Below are 24,017 nucleotides of genomic sequence, written 5' to 3'. Positions count from 1 at the left end.
ATGTAAACCCTCCTTGGTTCCCAATTCCAAGAGGGTTGGCTTTAGTGACCCATCTTTTTGCCCATTTGCCCTCCACCCTCTGCAGTCCTGTGCAACCCCTTTCCCCAATTCAAAGTGAGTCAAAGAAAAGTGATTTATTAAGGAATATATAGGCAGCTCCCAACACCATGGCCCATTTGTACATCAAATACTTGTTCCTAAACAAAGAGTGCTAAAAGGTAGAGCACATGGTGGGTAGGAAGGGTACTCAGGGTGAAGCCATTGTCTTATCAGCAAAGTGGCTTCCTCTATCCATCTACTAGCTGAGTTTTGGGAGCCTCTTTCCCTTCCTCATCTCAAGAGTGAGCAGAAAGCTCCTTCAAATCTGAGTACTAACATTTATCAGAGGATAAAGGGTGGTGGTATAGCTACCAGGAAAGGCAAGAGCCCTCTGTCCCAGAATCAGTATCCAGGAGACACAGGAAAGGACAGAGCCAGCTTAACCAGGGAATTTGGCTAGCCGGCGCCGAGCCTGGGCCAGCCTTGCCAGCCGCTCCTTCAGGAATTTTCTCTTCTCGCTGGTGTCACTCTTCTCCTTCAGAAGCCAGCTGCAGGAATCCTTGTCCTGCAGGAGCTGGAGCATGCCCTTCTGCAGCTGCTCAGCAAACATCTTCAGGATGAAATACTGGATGATCAAGGGAATGTGGCTGGAAATGCGGTTGTGAGCCTCCTAGTAGAGGGAGACACAGAAGGCTTGAGGGAGAGGTGCAGGGAGCCTGAGTTTACCATGTCATCTCTGAGTAGTGAGATCCTGGCAGATACAGGCCTCCCTCAGGCCCCTCAGTGTCCTGACTGAACATGTCCAAGTTGGCAGCTAGACTCTGGATTCTTGTTTTCCTGACCATCAAATGGTTTTTCAATGGAACATAGTCCACAGAGACACCCCAACTCTATTTCAAAATGGCTGACCCCTCTGCTGAGAGCATTGCTCACCTGTCCTTAAGACCCAGGCTTCTAAGCATCACCAGGCAGAGTTTTAAATTAGCTGCCTGAAGGAAGTCAGCCTCCACTCGCCCCTTTTGTTCTCCTAGCTAACAGCTCAATTCTTCCTGTCTCTCCTGAGACAGGTTGCTCTCCAAGTTATATGTCATCTGCTGCTGGTTTCCCATCTGGTGTCTCTCTGGTTTTCTTCTTTAGGATACAAGTATACCATGACCACTGGCTTCTAGAGATGGTTAAATGGATGTCACAAGACACCAGAGTAAGAAGATGCCAGACAAGTGATAAGTACCCAGTCACAGTTGGGGCACAAACTTCAAGTTATGTCAGGACATAGGACAGATGGCAAGGGTGTGGCCCATGTCATCTCTGAGAAGTAAGATGCAAGCAGATACAGGCCTTCCTCAGTGTCCTCTCAGAAGACTGAGGCAATGGGAAAGAGTGAAGTGCACAGGTGAGGGACACAGAGAAGGCACAGTGACCCAAGATATCCAGTCATGGGTACCTTAGGTGGGAATAGGGCCTTGGCCAAAAGGAAGGGATGATGTCTACAGACAAGCCCTGATTCACAGTATGACACGTAGAGACACTGAAGACATTATACTCTGAGAAAAAAAAAAAGCCAGTCAGAAAGAATAAAACCTCTACTCCCTTATTTGTTGAGGTCCCTGGAGTTGTCAGAGTCCCAGAGACAGATAGATAATCTGATTATCTATATGTGCATGGCCATAGGATCCAGGAACAATGGGCTTGGCCACGTGATAAGACTGGCCTTCTAGCAGCCAGTGATTAGGACAAAGTTCTGTACACGAGAAGGTCACCATGACTTCCCCTGTGTGGATGCTTTAAGTCCCTATGGCTCTGATTGAGTAGGATCTGCTGTTACCTAGGTTACGTGATATGTACCCACCAAACAGGTGTCAGGACCTAGCTTCTACTTGATGAGTGCATGGAATCCTAACACTGTGCTAAGGGCCCTACACTTCATCACTGGTGCTCAGGATGGGGAAACCACATCTTACAGAGAAGAAAGCTGATGTTCTCAGAGTCTAAGCCACACAGTCAGGGCCACATGGACCACAAAAGGCAGATGTCTATTTCTCTAAACTACCTGTTCATTTGGATGAATTAGAATTACTTCCCAGAGGCTCACCTAGAGCTGTAGGACAGAGTTGTCCTGAAACCCCTTGCAGACTTATACAGAGAGACACACAAAATTAAAGGGAACACATGGCCTAAAACCCAGTTCCAATATGTTCACATACTTACCTGGCGATAGGCATTCAAATGCTGGAAGATCTCAGCCATGTTCGAGTTCTGTAAATCTTGGGACTTAGAGGAACTGATGGTGCGATGCTTCATCGCTTTCTCCTCCTCCTCAGCTTCCTCTGCTCTGACCTTCTGCAAGGCTCCCCTGTAAATTTGGTCCTGGCAGTAGATGATTTGCTCCATCTGGAAGTGAAGTCGGATCGACTTCTCTGCTTCCGTTTCTTGTTCTAATCTGATGTCTTCAAGTTTGGACTGCAAAGAAACAGAAAAGCAATAGTTATCAAGAAATGCTTGCCGTGGAGGAAGAACACGGACACTCAACAGGTCCACAAGCATCTATCTAGTCACCTGGCAGAAATAAAAGAAGTCATTACCTGGGAGTAGTCCCTTTCCCCACCCCTCACCCCCCAGATCATCTGTGTGGAGGTCTCCTGAGCTGAAGGTGGAAACCTAGGGAGATCTGAGCCAGGTATGAGCGGCCCCCTGCCACAAGGGTCAATCTTCAGTGTCAACTTGAGTGGATTTAAAGATTTGTTTATTTTATGTGTGTATGTGTGTTGTATGTGTTTGCGTTTGTGTACCGTACTCATGCAAGTGCCTACAAAGGCCAGACAAAGGAGCTGGATCCCCTGGAACTAGAGCCACTGGATGTGAGTACTGGGAACTGAACCCAAGTCTTCTCCAAGAGCAGTAAGCATTCTTAACTACTGAATCACCTCTCCAGCTCCTTGACTAGATTTCGAATCACACAGGAGTCTACATCTGAGCATGTCTGAGAAGGTATTTCCAGAGATGTTTAAATGAGATAGAAAACTGAGTCTAGTGTAGGCAGTGCTATCCTATAGTTTGGGCTTCTGAATATCAGCATTGATCTATTTTCTTAACAGAGCAATGTGACCAGCTGGCTCACATTCCTATCTCTTTGTCTTTCTGGCCACAACAAACTGTACCCCCTCAAACCATGAGCCCAAATAAACCCTTATTAAGTTGTTCTTATCAGGTATTTGGTCACAACCAGGACAGAAGTAAGGAATACAGGTAGGAAGGGGCTGGGACCTGTGTGAACTCTCAACTCTGACCTGGCTACTCTCCTGGCTTTTTTTTTTTTTTTTTTTTTTTTTTTTTTTGTCAGCTTTGACATCTACAGGAAGGAAGTCGTTTCTACCAGAGAATGTTCAGGTATAAGAAGGGCTCACTTTAGGCCAATCATCTATGGGCATCATGTCCTGGGCTTTAAGGAGAGTCATAGAGGATAGTCTTCATGAAGCATTCTCACTGATGGAATCCGGCCCAGACTGCTACTCTGGCCCCAAGAATTCAGCAGCCCTTTCCTCTGCTTCACAGAATATCAGCTATCCTATTAAGCCAATAGGTTTTCAGATACCAGAATTTCTCATTTTGGGAAATACGTTTTCTAAGACACACTGCACACGTCGAAGGACATTGAAAGGCTACTGCTGGTTATCTGATGCTTACCAGTGGTCACATTTCCCCCATCCCTTTCCCTTCTGCATGTTAGGGTATCAGAGACCATGGCTACAGGGTTATAAAATATTCCTCCTTCCTCAGAGACTTATAAGGGACACATGTCTTTTCTGTGAGCTTCATTCTCATCAGATCCCTATCAGGGTGTCTGGGGCCCTAGATACTCTGTGTCTATAACACTAAAATTTTTTCTAATAAATGTCTTACTTCTCACAATTCATCTTAATGTCCCCCTTGAGTCCCATATCTGACATCTATCACTCAATGTCAGGAGTGCCTTTGTAACATGGGTCTGTGAGCCTCCCTAACAGGGTACTCATTTGTGGTTTCAGCATTCATCTCTGAATCCTCCTTTGTTCCTTCCTCCCTTGCCCCTCCTCTCCATGCTCCGACTTCAGTCAGATAGCACCAGTAGTCTCATCATTAAAATTCAAGCAGGAACTTAAGTTCCAAACAAGCACAGAAAAGCAGAAATAATCTCAATCCAAAACAGCGATTCTCCACTGTTATATTCATTATGCTTTAAAAATAATACATTTGGTTTTACCTTGGCAGTTCTGTGGAGGTTAAGAAACTCAGAAAAATTCCTCTCAGAAACACTTACAAAGGCAGCTCGTACAATTTCTGGTTGAAGAGAGAAAAAAGTTTAATGTGGTGAGGAGTAACATGTGTTCACGCTATGCAGATGCAAAACTAGGGCAGAGGTGAGGGATGCCGGTGCTCTCCTGCTCTTTCCCCGTTATCTTCTCTTTGCCCAATGAAGAGAGAAGTACACCCAGTTTCCAGAGATAATATATTTGCAGAAGGGTGATCATCATCTTGCATGAAGGATTCTGGCCGTGTTCTCTATAGAATTGAGCTAAGGGCCTAGGAGGTTTCGTGACTCTGTCTTTTGACAGCAAATCTGCCCACAGTGTCAGGATATATTGAATTCCTGAACACCGCAGTAGTGTCTGGGATCACAGAAAACCTCCCACAGCCTAGAACCAATGCTGAGGGACAGTTCTGAGGTGGAGCACTGCCTGTGTCCCCATCCCAGAAATAAAATGGCTAAGAGCAACAAAAGCATTCTTCAGTGAGACCCTGTGCAGCACTCACCCGTGACCGTGTGCAGCATTTCTATAGCTGGCTCTTCCAGGGCTTTGATTTGTCTTCTTATGATGTTCTCAAACGTTTTGTAATTCACAAACCCTGGCAGTTCTCGGCCACGATATTGCCTTTCAAATGTCTGGACTTCTTTATATAAGGCATCATAACCTGCAATAGGAAGTAACCGCTACTTGTTCAGAAAATCATCTTGCAGATTTTTCTAAACAAACCCATTCTGATCTTTCTGAATTTGGCAAGATAAAGTGAAGCAAATAAATGTCTGCATATTGAAAAAATATTTATAGGGGCTGGAGTGATAGCTCAGTAGTTAAGAACACTGACTGTTCACCCAGAGGTCCTGAGTTCAAGTTTCAGCAACCACATGGTGGCTCACAACCATCTGTAATAGGATTTGATGCCCTCTCCTTGTGTGTCTAAAGAGAGTGACAGTATACTCAGATAAAATAAATAAATTTTTTAAAAAAGGAAAGAAAGAAAAATATTCAGGGTTATAGAGAAGAATACAGTCTCAAGGCTACTTCTCAGTTAAGGCAAAAGGCAAGATCGGAGCCAGAGACCATGGCAGAATACAACAGGTAGAAAACAGAGGAAAATACAAGCCTCAAAAAGACGTGGGCATGTGGATTTATAAATCCAACTGGATTTTGACCAAAGAAAGGTCAGAGCACATGGCTCACCAGGCCCTGTGGCCCCTAGACAGCATCATGAGCTGGGTGGGAGGAGAGGCACCTTTCATCAAGGGATGACAGGAGAAACAGGCATCTGATGTCCCCAGTGTGACTTGATCCCCTGTTCATGACACAAACAGCTAGTCCCTCTCCCCTCTACTGGAAGTAGGCAGCAGACTCAGATGGCACCAGCTTTCTCTGCGATGAACTGATAATTTGTTTTTTGTTTGTTTGTATTTGTTATTGTTTTGTTTTTTAATCATTTTATATGTTTGCGTGTTTTACCTGCCATGTATGTCTGTGCACAATATGCATGCAGTGCCTCCACAGGCCAGAATAGAGTGTCAGATCTCCTGGATTGGAGTTACAGTTGGTTGTGTGAGTCAGCATGTAGGTGCTAAAGATCAAACTCAAGTCCTCTAAAAGAACAGCCACTGTGCCATCACTCCAGGCTCCAAAGAATATTTTTTAATTAAAAGAAAGCTTACCTCATTAAACAAGACATTAAATATATCCAGAGAGTTGTAAGTCAAGCTCTACAGTCTTACCCTTGGCAGTTGGTACCTCACCTTATTCTATCTCTAACTCTGGAGCCTGTGCTCTACCTCTGTCTACACCATATGTATATTCTGGGTGTCTTTGAAATGGAATTACAGGACACAGGCCCTTGTGACTGGCGGTTTTCACTCAGTATCCTGCCCGCAAGGTTCATCAGCCAAGTACCTTGTGACTCTATTCCTTCTATGTCTTTCTCTGTGTTAAAATACTCCACTGAGAGACGCTAGGAGCTGAATTGCCTTTCTCAAAACTCCTGTGCTGTGCTCCTAACCACACAACAACCTCAAGGTGGCACTATTTGCAGATGAGATTTTTAAAGGTACTAAGTATAAACAAGTCTGTTAGTGTGGTCTCTGATCCTTACAGGGATTGACAAGAATGCATAAATACCTAGAGTAGACTTGTAATGACATGGGGAGAAATGTCAGGTCAAGGCAAAAGGACTTGTATGCTGTCTATTTCCTGTAGACTTCTTTCCAAATCCCCCTGGGAGCGGAAATAGGCAGTGTGTGTTCACTTCTCTGAGGGGTCACGGCTGTAATACACAGCAACTATACCATTTCACATTCCCCATCCCTACACCAGGGCTTCCTTTTCCCCTGCTTCTTCTCCAGCCTCTGGCAGTGTCTGCCTTTCTGAATCTACTTTCCCTAGGGCTTGGGACATGAATTATTTCTGTGTTTTCATTTGCATTTCTGATGGCCTCTGGTCATACATCTTTTAAGTGTTTTACTATTCATTTGTATATCTTCTTTTCAGAATGCCTTTTACAGTCCTTTGCCCATTTTCTTCTAACTGGATCTTGTTCTGGTATCTTGGAGTTGTAAAGTTGCTTCATATTCTGTTCTTTAACCTCCCCTCCCCCATCTATTAGATGTAGTGGCGAACACTTCTAGAATTTTGAAATGGGGCAGTGGCTCTTTCCTGGAGTGAAGACACACTGTAGGGCCTATAGTGTTTGGCTTAAACTGTCTGGGCTTAGTAGTGAGCACACCAGAAATGGTGGGCATAGTGAGGACATGGAAAGTCACAGCCTTTAAATAAGTGTCTTGTAAGGCTCTCTACAAAAGCGCATTGCTACCCAACCTGACCACTCTCCATATCCTCCACAAGGGACTAGCAGATTCCACAAGTGGCCCGCAGGAGACAGAGGGATTCCACAGGTGGCCTGCGGAAGATAGAGCATTCCACTTTATATATATGTCACTCATGCCAAGGGAAGCTGTTTGTCTGAATCTCTGAATGGTGCAAACCAATTCTATGTCTTCATCAAGCAACTTCAAGGAAGGCAAAGTCCCTTGGATTTCCTCTTAGCCAGGCCAGCACTGATATATGATAAAAGAATAGGTATATAACACCTTTCTCCTGCTTCAGGTTCTGAAGATATGAAGATGGAAAAGTGAAGTACTGCAGAGGGAGAGGGCTGCTAGCACTTATATTATTTTCTCATTGCCAAAAAGAAACACATTAAGACATCCCAGCCTGAAGGCCCTGCACAGACAGCAGTTTCCTCCAAGATTAAAACTTTCCATTTTAGAGGGATGCCCCTAAGGCATAAGATGTTAAAAAGGAGGTGAAAAGATAGGATGTTTCCAAGGTAAGTAAACACTACAACCTCCTGGGAGACTCCTTAAACTCAGGAAGTAAACAACTGAGTGGTTTTAGGAAGTCCCTGAAACTGATAAATTTTACTAGGCCCCCTTCTAAAGTGTATATAAACAATAGGGACTGTTGAAACTAACTCTCATATAAGCTGGGCTTCCTGGCAGAAGCATAGACAAGTCAAGCTGCTTGGCAAAGGCTCAGACCAATTGAACTACCCAGAAAAAACACACTCCAACCTATTAAGCTGTGTGCAGGCTGTGCAGTGTGTACTAGATTTCATTGGCAATCACCTATGCTGGGGTAATCTTTGAGGATACACATATCTCTGAGTCATTTCTGTGCCTGTAATTACCCATATTCCTGTAAGTAATCCACTCCCCAAACTTCTTTGTTTCACCAAGTTAGATTTTGGTAGTATTTTTAATTTGGCTTGTTGTCAGGTCCTTATCTGATGCATTATCCAAGTTCATAAGTAGAACTTCATATCTAGTGTACTAGCATTGAAAAGTAAGCCTTTAAGAAGTGACTAGGACATGATTGCCCCATCCTCACAGAGGAGATGTATGTCCTCAGAACAGAGGACAGAGGAAACTGATTCTCATCTTCCTCACACAAGGACCAGGCTAGATCATCTTGGAAGCAGAGATGAAGACTTCACTAGACACTCCATCTCCTGGTGCCTTGACCTGGGATTTCCTAGCACCCAGAACTATGAACGATGAACTTCTAGTGTCTATAACAATGGAGTGTAAGATTGTTAAGGATACCAACACAATTGAACAAGATACTCACCTCTTTGGAAATTCTTTTCAATCTCCTTACTCCACAACAAGAACTCTTTACGGAGCCTGGTGAATAGGCGACATTCTCCCTCCCCAACATTCTCTTCCCCTTGTACTATGGTAGTGATGTCCTGGTTAAAAGCATTGAGTTTCTGTCAAAAAGAAAAAACACCAATATAAACAGAGATCTTTCAAGCAAGGGATAAGGTAGTGAAAGGACATGTGTGTGCTCTGAAGGCAGGAGCACCACCTCATCCTCGTGGGTGGGCCCAGCAGAACAGTATGGAGAAGGGACTTCTGCAGCAAGAAATACCTCCCTTACCCCTCTTCCTTTGAGATCCTCAGGGAGAACTCTTCTCTCAGTGTGAATAAAAGAAAAATGCCACCCAGCTCAACCCTGGACTCAATCATGGTCTCTGTCCTGACTCCCTTTTTAACATTAAATAGGCAGGGTGCACTTGCATCAGCTTTGGAGGCATGAGATCTGAAGAGCACCAGACAGATTCCGGTGTAGAGAGTGATGTAGTCACCATGTTTGGAAACACAGACAATGCTCACTTCAATCAGGAAGATAGTCTTTTCACTGTCATCTTCTGGTATGTCTGCACCGTACTTCTGCAGCTCCTCACTTGCATTCTGGTGACTTTCCTTTATTTGATTTTCTAACAAAGGAAGAGATTTCTGAAATGGAAAGAGGTGAATGGAACATAGAAATTTAGACTGGAATGCAAAGGAGGCCCCAAGCCTACTCTACACAGTCATCATGACATATGGACAACATTCTAAAGTGCTGAGAATTTTCCGGGTACAGAGCAGTACTTGAAAAGCATCTCTTTCCACCCAGGTTTGCCCACCCCTCCATCTATATAACCCTGTCTACTGTACATGGTTGGTTCCTAAAAGAGCCACCCAGGGAGACCTCCTTCTGTATCAGAGACATGAACTCTCTGTAGGAAAGTGCCACAAAGCACCTTCTAGTAGCTTCTAAAACAGTGGAAGTTGGAACAACACATGACCCCTAAACTCTTCTGTTGTTTTCAACAGGTGCCAAGAACTCCTGTTTCCAAGCAGGATCTCTATAGCTTACACAGATGTGTGAGATGAGTTCCGTGGTCAGTCTCTCCGCCAGGCAGGGCACTGTGGCCTTCCCATCCTCCAGAAGAACACTGAGGGAACAGGAGAGAGGGTTCTATCAGACCTGGCCAGAAAACAAGTCTGCAGCCTGCTGTGGGGAGGTCAGAGCAGTTTGGGTACTATCAGTGAATGGGATGCCTACTCAGAGGTGGGTTTGTGGGATGATGTAGGGAAATCAGCTTGGATAGTTCTTCAGTGAGCTGCAATGATCCCCCTTGGCTCACGTAATAATCAGAGTAAAACCTGCTTTCCAGAAAACAAACGTACACAACTACAGATATGTTATCACAGCACACAAAGCCCTGTCCATGTGTGATACACATGAACATATGCACACAAGTATACAACAGATCCTTTCATGTGTGGTGAGTAAACACACACATGACATGTGTTGGAGTAACCTATCCGTACAGATTTTATCAACTGGCTATGAAGGTGTGTCCCTGTATTCTCAGTTGTTAATTGCTGGGCTGGTAGTGCCAGGTGCTGGCAGGATATATGGTATTGTCATTTCTATAGTCCACAATACCTACTTTCTAAATGTAAACGTTTGCCACTTTCTCATCCACCCAAAAAGATGATTCTCTGAGATTATCATGTTAAAAAAAGCAAGCTTCAGTGGGGGAGGTCATGTGGCTCTCAATCAAGCCACAGGCATAGAGTACAGTCCTGCCTGCTGCTGACTGTGTAAGAGTGAGGAAGCCGTGGAAGCTCCCACTATGCTAATAACTTTTTTGTATGAGAAACGAGTGTGGCTCTTGATGAATAATGAGATGAAGGCTAGAGCTGAAGCAGAGGAAGAACAGAAGTACTGGGAGGTACAGCAGAGAGAGCCATGTGATAAAGACACAGTGGCAGGGAAGAGAGAGAGTCTGGACGGCTAGCTGAGGAACTGCCCCAGAAACCAAGCTAGCAGCCTTGTACTGTACAGTGTTTTGTACTATACTGTGTCTTTATTACTAAACCCCAAGCAGGACCCCCGAAACCTGCAATATACATGTAAAATACATATTAGTATACATACCCTTTCATATAGGCTACAATATGAGTACATGCATGCACACTCAAATGCATAATACACAGAAATATAGACAATACATATAGATCCAGGTCTTTATACAAATTCGCTGACATGTATTTGCATATGTGTGATGAACAAGTGGGGAGATTCACCCTGGCCCAAGACAGGATTTATGCCATGAGCTCTTAAAGGCATGAAGCTATACTAGTCTCGTACCACCAAAATCTGTGCTCACACAGTACACTGGTATGGTTAGGATGCAAGGCATAAGTGAGTTAGAACTCTTCCTGCCTGTGGTTAGCTTACTCCTCTTAGGGATCCAACTTCTACACTGGTCAATTTATTTAAACAAACAAACAAAATAACAAACACAGTGTGGTAGAATAGAAATGGAATCGAATGGAAACTTTTGTTTTGATTTTTTGAACCAGGGTCTCTCTATGTAACCCTGGCTGTTCTAGAACTCACTATGTAGACTAGGCTGGCCTCCAGCTCCTAGAGATCCACCTGTCTCTGCCTCCCAAGTGCTGGCATTAAAAGCTGGCACACAAAAGAAACTTTTAAAGTCAGGAAAACCTGGAAAGATGTATGCCAATTTCTGAAAAAGCACAATTGTCAACCCAGACTACTATACTCAGCAAAGCTATCTATTAAATTGATGATGAAATTAAAACTTCCATGATAAAAACAAATTTAGGGAATTTATGACTGCTAATACAGCTTTACAGAGGATTCTGAAAAAAAATACTGGGCTCTGAAAAGAAAGATGAACATATCCAAGAACTTATGGGAAATAAGATAGGCAATACCACAATAGTCTATCAAAAGAAATCAATGAACACCATTAAATCAACAACAAAGCCATGCATGGTAGTGCACTCTGTGTGCCTGGTCTACATAGTGAATTCCAGAACAGCCAGAACTGTATCGTGAAACCCTGTCTTAAAATGCAAAGTCAAAAATAAACAAAACAAAACCAATGACAGGAATTAGCACATACCCATCAATAATAACTCTGAACAGTAAATCTGATATCTCTAATAAAGACAAACTAGCAGACTGGATCTGAATATAGAATTCATCTCTTTTGCTCCCCCCAGAAAACACAGCTTACTAGACCTAACTTCAGGGAAAGGGTAGAAAAGCAAATGGATTTAGGATACAAACAAGGTAAATATTCTAATAGCTAATAAAACTAAAACTAGTCAAAAGAGGTAATAATGGGCTGGGCATGGTGGTGCATGCTTTTAATTCTACCACTAGGGATACAGAGGCATGAGGATCTCTGTGAGTTTGAGACTAGCCTGGCCAGCCTGGTCTATAGAGTGAGTTCCAGGATAGCCAGGGCTACACAGAGAAACCCTGTCTTGAAAAATAAAAACCAAAATCAAGGAGGGGGAGGACAGAAGAAAGGACACTTTATACTTACCAAAGGAATGAAATACAAAAGGACACTACAATCTTAAACATATACACACTGAAAACACAACCTTATGTCAAAAAGAAAAAAAAAATACAAAGGAAAACAGAAAAATCAAATGCACCTAAGAAACATCTATAGAAAGTCTACTCAAACACAAAGAATACATTCTTCTCTGTAGTTCACGAACCTCTCTTTAAAATTAATCCCCCTTTAGAACACAAATTAAATCTCAGCAAACACAGGACATTAAATAACATCCTTCATGGGTCTGGGCCCCAGAACTGAGCAAATCCTGGGTGGCAGCTCTGCCCCCAATCTCACAGAACCCAGAGGAAGCGGGCCTCCCAGGAGCTCTAACCCAGGCAGTATCTTAGGTAAGGAGACAGCATCACCTGCCCCAAACAGGGAGTAACTGGGACCCACTAGGACCCAGGAAGTCACTCTTGGCCTGGAACACTGGTTCCTTCCTCTCTGCACCTGAGCACTGAGCAGATCTTGGGCCCCAGCTCTAACCCCAGTAGTAATATCCACCCCACACAGTTCTGATACAACCAAGATATTAGGAAGGGCAGGCTCCAGTCAGAGACAGGGCAGGTAGCACTAAGGAGATCCAGATGGTGAAAAGTAAGCCCAAGAACATAAGCATCAGCAAGCCAGGGTACTTGGCATCATTAGAACCTAGTTCTCCCACATAAGAAAGTCCTGAATTCCCCATATCACTAGGAAAGCAAGATTCAGATTTAAAATCACTTCTAATGATGATGATAGAGGACTTTAAGAAGGACATAAATAACACTCTCAAAGAATTTGAGGAGAACACAGGTAAACAAGTAGAAGCCTTTAAAGAGGAACCACAAAAATCCCTTAAAGAATTACAAGAGAACACAACTAAACAGGTGAAGGAATTGAACAAAACCATCCAGGACATAAAAATGGGAGTAGAAACAATCAAGAAATCACAAAGGGAGACTACCCTGGAGATAGAAAACCTAGGAAAGAAATCAGGAGTCATAGACACAAGCATCACCAATAGAATACAAGAGATAGAAGAGAGAATCTCAGGTGTAGAAGATACCATAGAACATATTGACACAACTGTCAAAGAAAACGCAAAATGCCAAAAGTTCTTAACACAAAATATCCAGGAAATCCAGGACACAATGAGAAGACCAAACCTAAAAATAATAGGTATAGATGAGGGTGAAGATTCCCACCTTAAATGGCCAATAAATATCTTCAAGAAAATTATAGAAGAAAACTTCCCTAATCTAAAGTATGAGATGCCCATAAACATACAAGAAGCCTATAGAATGCCAAATAGACTGGACCAGAAAAGAAATACCTCCTGCCACATAATAATCAAAATACTAAGTGCACAAAACAAAGAAAAAAAATATTAAATGCAGTAAGAGAAAAAGACCAAGTAACATACAAAGGCAGACCTATCAGAATCACACCAGTTCTCATAAAACTTTATAAAAGCTTTATAAAAGTCTTTAAAAAAAAGTCTAACCCCAGTAGTAACACTCACCCCACACAGTTCTGATACAACCAAGATAATAGGAAAGACAGGCTCCAGTCAGAGACAGGGCAGGTAGCACTGAGGAGATTTATAAAAGACTTTATAAAAGCTAAAAGATGCTGGACAGATGTCATATAGACCCTAAGAAAACACAAATGCCAGCCCAGGCTACTATACCTAGCAAAACTCTCAATTACCATAGATGGAGAAACCAAGATATTCCACGACAAAACCAAATTTACACAATATCTTTCCACAAACCCAGCATTACAAAGGATAATAGCAGGAAAGCTCCAATACAAGGAGGGAAATTATACCCTAGAAAGAGCAAGGAAGTAATCCTCTTCCAACAAATCCAAAAGAAGATAGCCACACAAAGATAACTCCACCTCTAATAACAAAAATAACAGGAAGCAATAATCACTGTTCCTTAATATCTCTTAACATCAATGGACTCAATTTCCTAATTAAAAGACATAGACTAATGGACTGGACACGTAAACAAGACTCAGCATTTTGCTGCATACAGGAAACCCACCTCAGTGACAAAGACAGACTTTACCTTAGGGTAAAAGTCTGGAAAACAATTTTTCAAGCAAATGGTCCTAAGAAACAGGTTGGTGAAAGCAGTCTTAAGAGAAATATTTACAGAATAAGTACATCAAAAATTTTGAATGATAACAAATTAATAATTTAATGATGCACCTGAAAGCTTTGGAAAATCAAGAGCAAACAATATCTCCAAATAGTTAATTGGTAGATATAATTAAAATCAGTGCTGAAATAGGTGAAATAAAATAGAAAAAAAATCAGTAAGTTTGGCTCTTTGGAAAAATAAACAAGATTGACAAACCTTTGACTAAAAAACCCAAAGTGGGGAGGGAGGGATGGAGGAAGGGAAGGAAAGAGAAAGAGAGAAAAAGAGAGAGAGAGAGAGGAGAGAGGAGAGGGGAGAGGGGTGGGGGAGGGGAGAGGGGGGAGGGGGGAGAGAGAAAACCCAAGTTAATAAAATCAGAAATGAAAAGAGAGACATTGCAATAGATTCATGTAGAATGCAGGAATTTATAAGGACATTCTTTAAAAATCTACATTTTACATGAAACTGAAAAGCATCAAAGACATGTCTAAAATCTTAGATGTATACGACATACTGAAATTAAGTCAAATTGAAATAAACAGTTTAGACAGATCCATAACCAGGAATAAGATTGAAGCAGTAATAAAACCTTTCCCAACTAAAAAAGGCCCAGGACCAGATGGATTCACTGCAGAATTCTACCAGACCTTCAAGAAATTCATACTAGTACTGTTCAAATTTTCCAAGAAATAGAAAATGAAGAATAGCTTCCAAACTCTTCTCTATGAAGCCAGTATTACCTTGATACCAAATCCAGATAAACACAAAACAAGAAAAGGGAAGGGAAGGGAAGGGAGGGGAGGGGAGGGGAGGGGAGGGGAGGGGAGGGGAGGGGAGGGGAGGGGATGGGAGGGGAGGGGAGGGGAGAAAATATTACAGTCCACTCTCCTGGATGAAGAAATATGGAAAAGTTCTCAATAAAATATTGTCTACCAAGTTAAAATTCATAAAAAATATCATCCATCATAACCAAGTTGGTTTTATTCCAGAGATATAAGGATTGTTCAACATATGTAAATCAATTCATATTATTCATCGCACAATGAACTCAAACACAAATCATATGATCAACTCATTAAACACAGAAAAAAGCTTTGACAAAAATCTAATATCCTTTTCAGGACAAAAGTCATGGAGAAGCTTGGGATGGAGAGAGCTTGCCTCAACCAAATAAAGGCTATATATGAAAAACCTATAGCCAACATCACACTAAATGGAAAAAAAATCAAACAATTCTCACTAAGATTAGGACAGCCCTTTCTTTTCAAAGAAAATGTTCCTGTAGTAGGAAGTTCCAAAGGTCTTGCGGGATTCTAAGCCATCGTCAGCAGGTGCGTTTGGAAGCTAAGCTCTTATCACCTGTGTCTATTGCTGCCCAACCTTTGTTTTGCTGTAATGTATCAAACAATAGCCTGGCATCATTTTCTGAAAAAACTGTACAGTCGTCCCTGCAATGGATGGCTGAACTGATATCTCTTGTAGTTGAGTCTACCTTTATGACATGTCAAATGCATGGCCAGGATCTGGGTCTCCTACTTTTCTTCTGTTCTGCTCTAATTGTGATTCTGGCTTTTGTACCATTCAACTGTGGTCTGCTCTTAACCGGGAATTTTCACTACATGGGACAGTATGGCAGAAGCACCTGAAATGAGGGTGTTCCTTGAAGAAGACTTGCTCATTCTGAAGAGCCTCAGTCAGGCTCAGCCGCTCCTGGATGTCCTGCTGACCCCTGCACTTGACAATCATGTAGCCCTTCTTCAGATGGTACACCAGGTTCCGCACCACATCCACAACCTTATCTTCAGTACCTCTGTCCACCAGATCAGGCTTGGTCAAGATCCCTGAAGGACAGGCATTGAGATCAGAGGACACACACCGCTCCAAGATTGCAGGAAGCTCAGTTCTCACTGGCCACCAGAATCCCATCCTGTGTCTGAGGCAGACATGATCTATTCAAAACTCATGCAAGGTAGAAACCGACCCACAGAGACTTGTGTACGTGGCCTTGTAAAGCCCCTCTGTCCTCTGCAGACTTCTCAGCACCTCTCCATGGCCACCACCCAGACAACAGCTGTTCATTCTTCACTCTGCCATGGACTTTACCATGGCTCCTGGCACAGTGAGTCTCAACAGATACGATTTCCTCCCCATGTTTGTCCACCTCTGGCTCCTCAGGCATTTTCTACCAGGGAGATGAGATGAGGGGGTCCATAGCCTCAGTGGGATCCTGAGCTTGGTCCATCTGGATCCAGGAGATGTATCTCACTTGCACTCACACACCACTGTTATCTCCCACTCTCCTTACCTATGGTCCTATCTCCTTCAGGATCCACCTCCTGAGCCATGCTCAGGGCCTCTGTGGTAGCAATGTCCACATTGCTGGGGACTACCACCAGGTTGATGGTCTCCTGCTTTTGGATGTATGTCCTGATGAGTCTCTTGATCTATAAGAAATGAGATGGTGACTCTTAATTATGGTGACAGAATCAAGAGTGAAATGGTCCTGACCATCCACTTGCTTCAGGATTCAGGCCCTGGCCTCCATGGACTGTATCTACCTATCTCCCTGTCTCCCTGAAACATGGAGGTCGTGGTAAAGCCTGGCTATCCAGTCTTACTCCCACTTCCACAGGGTCTCTCTTAGATATAGCCCTGGACATACCTCAGCACCTCTGCAACCCAATGTGTCAGAGCAGGTCTAGAGTCTCACCTGGCGTCCTATGTCTGCAGGCTGGTTGCCTACAGCCACCCTGGTAATTCCAGGCAGGTCAATCAGAGTCAGGTCTGGAACATGTGGGGAGCTGACATCCAGGCTAATGAGCTTATCACTGATCCCCAGCCCTATCCCAGCAATGAAGTTCTGACCTAGAAAGGAGGAAAAAGATAGCCTGGTCAAACTTAGTGGGGTGGGATAAGGAGACTAGAGGGCAGATGGAAAGAGAGCTTATTCCAGAGAATTCTGGGAAAGCATGCCTTGGCTATGCTGTGACCCCATAGACTCCTTCACTGAAAAGTTGGATTGGTCCTCAGCTGCTCATATTTTGAGCTTCTAGACACTTTGGGAGGTGGAACTATGCTAGAGGAAGTAGTTTATTAGGGGCAGGTCCATATGTCTTATTTCTGGCCCCTCCTGTGGCATTCTGTTTCCTGACTGCTCTACCTGTCCTTGTCACAATAATGTTCCTCCCAGGATCATAGGAAAAGGTGACCATGGACAAAACCCTCTGAATCCAGGATAGAATGTAAATCCTCCTGTAAGGCATTCTGTGAAGAACTGTGCCACAGCCACATTCAAAGCCTCTTCTGTGCAGGGGTCCTGGGTGGCAGCAGCTTTGAAGGGAACAAGGTCCTGACAGAAAGACTCAGCATTTCTCCACTGACTCAAGACATAGTGTTGACAGATAGTCAGAGGACAAGGGAGAAACAGGATACCGACCTTTGTTGATGGCCTCTTCCACCTCTGAAGGATCAGAGAGCTCCACTTCGATGTCATCATAGGTGACTTTGCCTCTCCACTCCTCTCCCTGATTCAGCTTCTTCAATTTCAGTACCAGGGGACATCTGGTGACAATACCTATAAGATAAGGTCCATGTTAATCCAGTGCTCTGCTGCACACACCAGTATGGGGCCTTAGGCTAGAGGTACCCACACCTTCACACTCTCATCTGCAGAGATGCTGGGAATAGAAACATCTGGCCTCACTTTGATGCTGCCTGTCCAGGGTGACCTCAGGTCTATATTCTGGGAACAAGAACCCTGGTCGTGGTTATGTATTTGGGGTAAAAGCTACCAACTACTTCAGATTGATAGCTAAGGAACCCTTAGGAGGGTTCCTCCTAGTTTGGCACTCTCAGCTCCACAGGGACCTTGGTAGAACCTTTAACATACCTGACATGTCCTTCTAGCCTACACATCCTGGTCACCATGTCCCTCAGGTTACTACATCATGCCTTGTATTAGGATCTCCTTTCAACTCCTGTCATGTCTATGGCATTTCACCTGCATCCTTGAACCAGTTGGCTCCCTGAGTGCCCAATGACTGCCTGAGCCATAGAATTTATACAGCAACACTACCTGGACACTAGTCTCTTCTCTGAAGGGAGCAGTCACCTCAAAGGAAAGGGTTTGGGACCTGACTCATTCAATCAGAACTCCTGCAAACTGCAGACCTCAAGTGACTCTCACATATACAATGAGCGTGTGATAGACTGAAAGCTGCCTCCACCACATGTGTTTAGCCCCAACACTTGGAGTGACTGTTAGATACAGAACCCAAAAAGAGGCAATGTATGGCTTGAGAAGCTGTATGGGTGGAACCCTAGTGACTGACCCTGAACCTGGTGCCCTTGTGAGAGGAGGAATAAACTATAAGCCTGTGCTTCAAGCCAAAAAGTAAGAGCACCTTGACCTTTATTCTGCTATGTCCCCAAACTAGGAGAGGACCTGTTTCTACCCTTGAAGTCCCAGGGCCCATAGCCTAGCAGAGCAGCAGGCACTGTGCTCTCACCACTGCCTCTGGGGAGGGCCACTCCAGACAGTGCTTCCAGCACAGAGCTCTTCCCTGAACTCTGGTCCCCAATGACAGCGATGGCAGGCAAGGCCAGGTCCTGCTCCACACCCAGAGCCCTCAGAGAGTCGATGAGGTCAATGCAGGGTCGCACCTTCTCCTCATACTGACTGCAGAGGTTGTTTACAGACTCCTAGATGAGGGATAAGCAAGAGTGAGGTCATGCTCCACAGGAGATGTTCTAGGAAAGCCAACAGAGTTCAAGAGCAATATATGTGTTGTTAGAATTCCCTAAACAGTGAGAAATAGGCAAAATATATTTGAGGAAATTAAAAAAAAAAAACGTTGATTCTTCTGTCTTAATGATGAAAGATAGGATCCATGTTGTGCATGGCCCAAGCACCCAAAGTACAGCGGGCTCCTGATTTCCAGTAATGGACCTGCAAAGGTAACTTCAGATTCACTATCTTGGGGGGGGGAGGGAGGAGAGAGAGAGAGAGAGAGAGAGAGAGAGAGAGAGAGAGAGAGAAACGTGTTTCTAAGGCTGAAGTAAAGCCATTCAGTTTCCCTTGTCCACAGTTTTTATAGGTTTTTATTATAAGTAATCTCTGTGAAAACTGGTTAATTCTCCAGGCTGTTCTGGGCTGAGCCAATGACAGGGCCCATACTCTATGTATGTCCTCTGGCCCAACCAGAGAGATAATCATAAACTGTTTATGTCATGCCTGCTCAGTTAGGAGTAACTGAAGCCCCATTCTATCCATCTCTGATTCCAGCTTTGATATTGACAAACCCCCAGCTATTGGTTACACTAAAGTGTTATTACCCACTTTTGAGATGCACACACATCACAGCTCTCCAGTGGTGTTTATTATCCTAAACTCTTTATTCTCACATTGATCACTCCAGTGGGGTTTATTATACTAAACTCTCTTTATTCTCATTTTGATCAGCGTGTAGCTCCACTACATTAGAGAACTCTTATCACAGTTATCAAGTTGTTACTATAGTTTGTCTTGGTTATCACATATTTGGCTTCTTGTCTGTGGGGTGATCTGAGATGGTCTCCCAAATGAAAGCTTCTTTTTAGAAGTCATTCTTACCCATTACTCTGCAAGAAAGCCTAATAAATGCATTGGTTCTCTGGTGAATGCTGGTTAAACTGCATGCACCTTGGTTTGTCCTTGGGACCTTAGAAGGACGGTCATATGTTATTGTCTCCCCCAGAGAAAGAATTTTAGCAACAGTATTCTACATCCCAGGCCTCGCTCCCAGGACTGCAGCACCAGGCCCATTAGGGCTTTGTTGCTAACAACAGCTGTGTCCCCAAGCGATGTAAGAGTTTCACTTGCACCTCTAACAGAGCACACCAGTGCATGTTCAAGAAAGTGGTTCCAGCCCTAGGACTCTTACTCACGAAGAGGAAGCTGTGCTGCTACTATAGACCTGAAAACACCCAATCAGAAGCTCAGTACCTTTCTGCCTAGAGACTGTGCTAAGTAACCATAGATGGCTGCTCCCAAAGCATGTGAGTGAGAGTGTATACGTAGATCTGAAACATCCCGCAAAGATCTATGAAAACAGATACCAAGTGGCTTCTTCCAGGAGGTAATGTCTCATGAGTCCTAACAGGGGTTGTAGCTGGAGACACAGCTATGGTATGGGCAGAGGACAGCATAGCACTGTCCAATGCCCTGCCAGTCCATAATAATACCACTTTTTTCAGAGCAAGATAGAATCCTGGACACATTCAGTGAAGAACACCAGAGGGCCACTGGTCTTGCCTTGGCCCAAGCAAAGATACCAGTAGGCACATCTGCACCCTGCCCCAGGATGCATACTCCATCTCCAGTGGGTATGGCATAAAGGAGCTGCCCTCAGATGGACATGTGTCATACCTGGTCTTTCTCTCCTAGGCCAGTCTCTCCACTGGGCAGTGAGTCACTGGGTAAGTTGACTAAATCAACACTTCTGTTTTCTTCTGTGTTAAGAACCATCTTTTATTTCTTCTCACAATTGGCCACTCTGTTGGAAATGAATATTATAAGTTAGAAAGGTCTGGAATATAATTTTCTGGACCTTGGTTAAAATTTACACCAAAGATACCAATATTACAACCTCCATTCTTTCCTGCCAATCCCATCCCAGGGGTCCTTCTGGAAAGGCAGGTGTTTGTTTCTTGTGTGGGAGGGGATCATGAAAGGGGAGTAATCCTAAAGGCACTCATGGAGTCTGTTAGTCTAAAAAATCCTACAGACACAGCTCTCCTTCCCTTGCTTTGGAAAGACCACATATTAAAGGGGACCCAGCCTCCAGAGTAAACACCCATTTACTTCAGTTGAGCCTCATATATTGGTCCATGGCTGTCTTGATTAGTCTCACTGCACAATCAAGGAATATCACTTGTCCCAGCCTTGTGTTCCATGACCAAAGATTCTGAGTGACCAGTCAAAACAGGACTGAGGAATCTGTTCCATTTGTTTCCTTTTCTGAGATCTAAACCCTGTGTTTGGCCTGCAATTCACAAGCATGTACAATTCTCCTGAGTCACCTTTGAGATTGGTGGGTCATTAGAGCAGAGAAACCTGAAAGGTCACATGCTTTTCTGCACATTCAGTGCCCTGGATAGCCAGCTGTACTGTCCACCTGAGGTGGGTGCATCTGCCCATTCAGACCTCGGTCCAGTCAAACAGAAGCTTCTTCCACTAGATCAATCAGCACTAGATCAATCCTAAGTTTCAGGGGACCTGCAAAACACCCTTGCCTCCTGTCTCCCCACTTCCTAACTCTTTCCCACTGCAGATCACATCACACAGAGACCACCACATGTCATGCAGGCTCATGCTTCACCTGAAGGTCAGGGTCAGGCACACATAAGTAAACAGGTGTGTGTGTGTGTGGGGGGGGGGGTGGTCCTGTGCCCATTCCTGCTGTACTTGGAATGGTTGGCTTGCTTCCACTCTATAGTACATAGTGGACATCTGTGTAAACCCTATGTGATATGTGACATCAATCAGTTATTCTTAAAAAAAAAAAAATCCCTAAGGCAGGGCTCCCTGTTGGGGATATATCCTCAGCCCAGTGGAAACAGGAACAGCATGGACATAGAATCCAGCTCCTTTCAGTGTCAGAACCCCTAACCACCCACTACCATGTCTGTCCAGAACAACTCTAAGATGCTAAGAGTGGGAGCCTTCCCAGGCCCATCAGGGTGTTCAAGTGGCCACAGAGAGACTCAAGAGCCCTTTCCTCTCCAGGGTTCCTGCCCTCCATGTCCCCTGCAGTTGAGCCTTTGAGAATGAAAGGTCTAAGGAACACCTGCACTCTGAGCAGAGGTAGGGCTTCAGACCACCCAGAGCTTGTCCTGTCTAGGGACCGGGAAGAACCTGGACAGATGCATTTCTCCACACAGATCCTCTGTCAGCCTTTCCAGCAGGACCCCAAAGCAGGCTCCAGTCTGCACTTCAAAGCCTGCCCCTGGGTCACCTGGTTTCCCCCAACCCTTAACAAGAGACCTGCATCTGATTTCTCATGGACTCTTAGCCCAGGCAGCAGGGGATCTGGAACTTCTCATCTAGGCCTTAGCCCCAGACCCTGGAGGCCCTGGGACCCCCCACCATCTCCTGCTGCCTCCTAGCAGAGATAATTGAAGTTTGGGGAGTATTTCACACTGCCCCCAGAATCAGCAGCTGGGGAGGGCACTGTGTCTAGCCCAGAAGCTCCACCTGTGTTGTCACTGACCCCTTATTTTAATGTCCCACAGTGCCCCCCCCCCCCAAGGATCCACAAGGAACCCAGAGGCATCTTTGCCCTGAGCTTCGGGTTGTCCCCTAGATACTCACCAGTCTCTCCTGCTTAATGACAGAGAGCTTGGCTTTCTGGGCTCCAGTGTCTTTAAACAGTGCTGGCTCCACCCCTTCCCAGGGAGAAATGAAACTGAGAGAGATTGCCTGAGCTCACTGTCTTCCCACCACCACATCAGACACAAACTGAGCTCACTGCCTTCCCACCACCACCACACCACACACAAACTGTCACTGTCCCCATTATTGTAACAGCACCAAAAAATGTCCTGTAGTGCTCACCAATGTCTACAAAGAACCATTAGAAGGTATCCTCTATCCCTGCACAGAATCCTGTGCAATACTCACCACTCCTGGCTTGGAGACAGAGTGTGCAGCTGCCAGAGCTCAGAGCTCTTTAAACAGTGCTGGCTCCGCCCCTTCCAGAGGAGAATTGAAACTTAGTGAAAAGGCTTGAAAAGGCTTGAGCTTGCTGCCCACCCCCACCACACACAAACGGAGCTCAGAAACAAAACTGAAACTCACTGAGCTCAGAAATGAAACTCACCCTCAGAGGACCTTGGCTCAGTCCTGAGGTTCGGAAATTGATATTGTAGGCTCGCTCAGCCCACCAAGGCATGCTATATGAACACCAGTTCAGATGGATGCCTGCTTTCTGTCAGGACCCTCCCAGCACTAGGGAGGGTCAGAGACAATCCATACCAGGAATCACTGAAGGACCCTACCAGCCCCTCTGGGTCCCTTGTGACAGCAGGTTTAGAGATCTGAGCACACTGCTGCTGCAGGGCTGGTAAGGGAAACAGGTGCCTTCAGGGATCTACTGCACCTTGCCCTGCTCTGCAGAGGAGAGCCCTGCTCTGCAGATAACATCCCTCAGCTCAGGGAAGTGTCTGTCCTCTTCAGAGCTCTTGGACTGGCTTGCTGCAGCCCTTTCCCTGGGCTGCCTGTCCTGGAAACTAGCAGGACAGACACCAGGGTCCTCTTAGAGTAGACCATGTCACGGGGTCTTAACCTCAGCCCCAAGACTGAGGGCAGATTTGGTAGTTAGCACCTGGTTCATGCAGGTGGCTCTTGATGTGTTTATACAAAGATAAAGAGATAGGGGGTATGTTCTATGGAGGTGTTGTCAGGTATGGGCGAAGGGGATGTCTTAGTGGGCCCATGCCAAAGCATCTTCCCCCCTCTCCCCCCAGGGACCAGTCACACAAAGATATAGTATGGAACAGAGTTTATTCAAGGCATGGGGAGGGGAGTTAAGAGGGTAGTAGAGGGAGGGAGGGAGGAAGGGAGGGAGGGAGACAGACAGAGAGAGAGACAGACAGAGAGACAGAGAGAGACAGAGAGAGAGAGACAGAGAAAGAGACAGAGAGACAGAGACAGACACAGAGAGAGACAGAGAGACATAGACAGAGACAGACAGAAAGAGAAAAGAAGAAGAAGAAGAGGAAGAGGAAGAGGAAGCAGCAGCAGCAGCAGCAGCAGCAGCAGCAGCAGCAGCAGCAGCAGCAGAGGCC

At 44.7% G+C, this 24,017-nt stretch overlaps 1 protein-coding gene across 2 annotated transcripts; it reads right to left on the bottom strand.

Annotated features, from left to right (window-relative positions):
- Nucleotides 1–119: 119 nt before the first annotated feature.
- On the bottom strand, nt 120–22,969 carry LOC117717483 (interferon-induced GTP-binding protein Mx2). 2 transcript variants are annotated; one of them, XM_034514685.3, is made up of 14 exons: nt 22,852–22,969; nt 20,599–20,725; nt 18,701–18,893; nt 17,629–17,766; nt 16,903–17,057; nt 16,498–16,636; nt 15,835–16,033; nt 9,543–9,621; nt 9,014–9,136; nt 8,466–8,607; nt 4,831–4,989; nt 4,280–4,356; nt 2,248–2,499; nt 120–709 (listed from the first exon to the last, which is right to left on the bottom strand). In XM_034514685.3, exons 2-14 carry the CDS (start codon nt 20,695–20,697, stop codon nt 479–481), a joined length of 1,986 nt encoding a protein of 661 aa, XP_034370576.1. In that variant the 5' UTR covers nt 20,698–20,725; nt 22,852–22,969; the 3' UTR covers nt 120–478. The 2 variants fall into 2 exon arrangements, with proteins under 2 accessions (XP_034370576.1, XP_076799337.1); XM_076943222.1 differs by lacking the exon at nt 22,852–22,969 and adding an exon at nt 22,543–22,622.
- Nucleotides 22,970–24,017: the final 1,048 nt, after the last annotated feature.

This window comes from Arvicanthis niloticus, chromosome 12 (genome assembly GCF_011762505.2).
Source record: "Arvicanthis niloticus isolate mArvNil1 chromosome 12, mArvNil1.pat.X, whole genome shotgun sequence".
Taxonomy (NCBI): domain Eukaryota; kingdom Metazoa; phylum Chordata; class Mammalia; order Rodentia; family Muridae; genus Arvicanthis; species Arvicanthis niloticus.
The sequence above is the reverse complement of the archived record's forward strand: the minus strand, read 5'-3'. Positions and strand labels throughout refer to the sequence as shown.

Excerpts from the sequence above, each read along its gene's own strand:
- LOC117717483 (XM_034514685.3), bottom strand. The coding sequence starts at position 20,697 with ATGGTTCTTAACACAGAAGAAAACAGAAGTGTTGATTTAGTCAACTTA. Across the intron at positions 17,767-18,700 it reads GGCCCTCCCCAGAGGCAGTG|GTATTGTCACCAGATGTCCC; the intron begins GTGAGAGCACAG and ends CTTATCTTATAG. Across the intron at positions 8,608-9,013 it reads AGACTATCTTCCTGATTGAA|AAACTCAATGCTTTTAACCA; the intron begins GTGAGCATTGTC and ends TCTTTTTGACAG.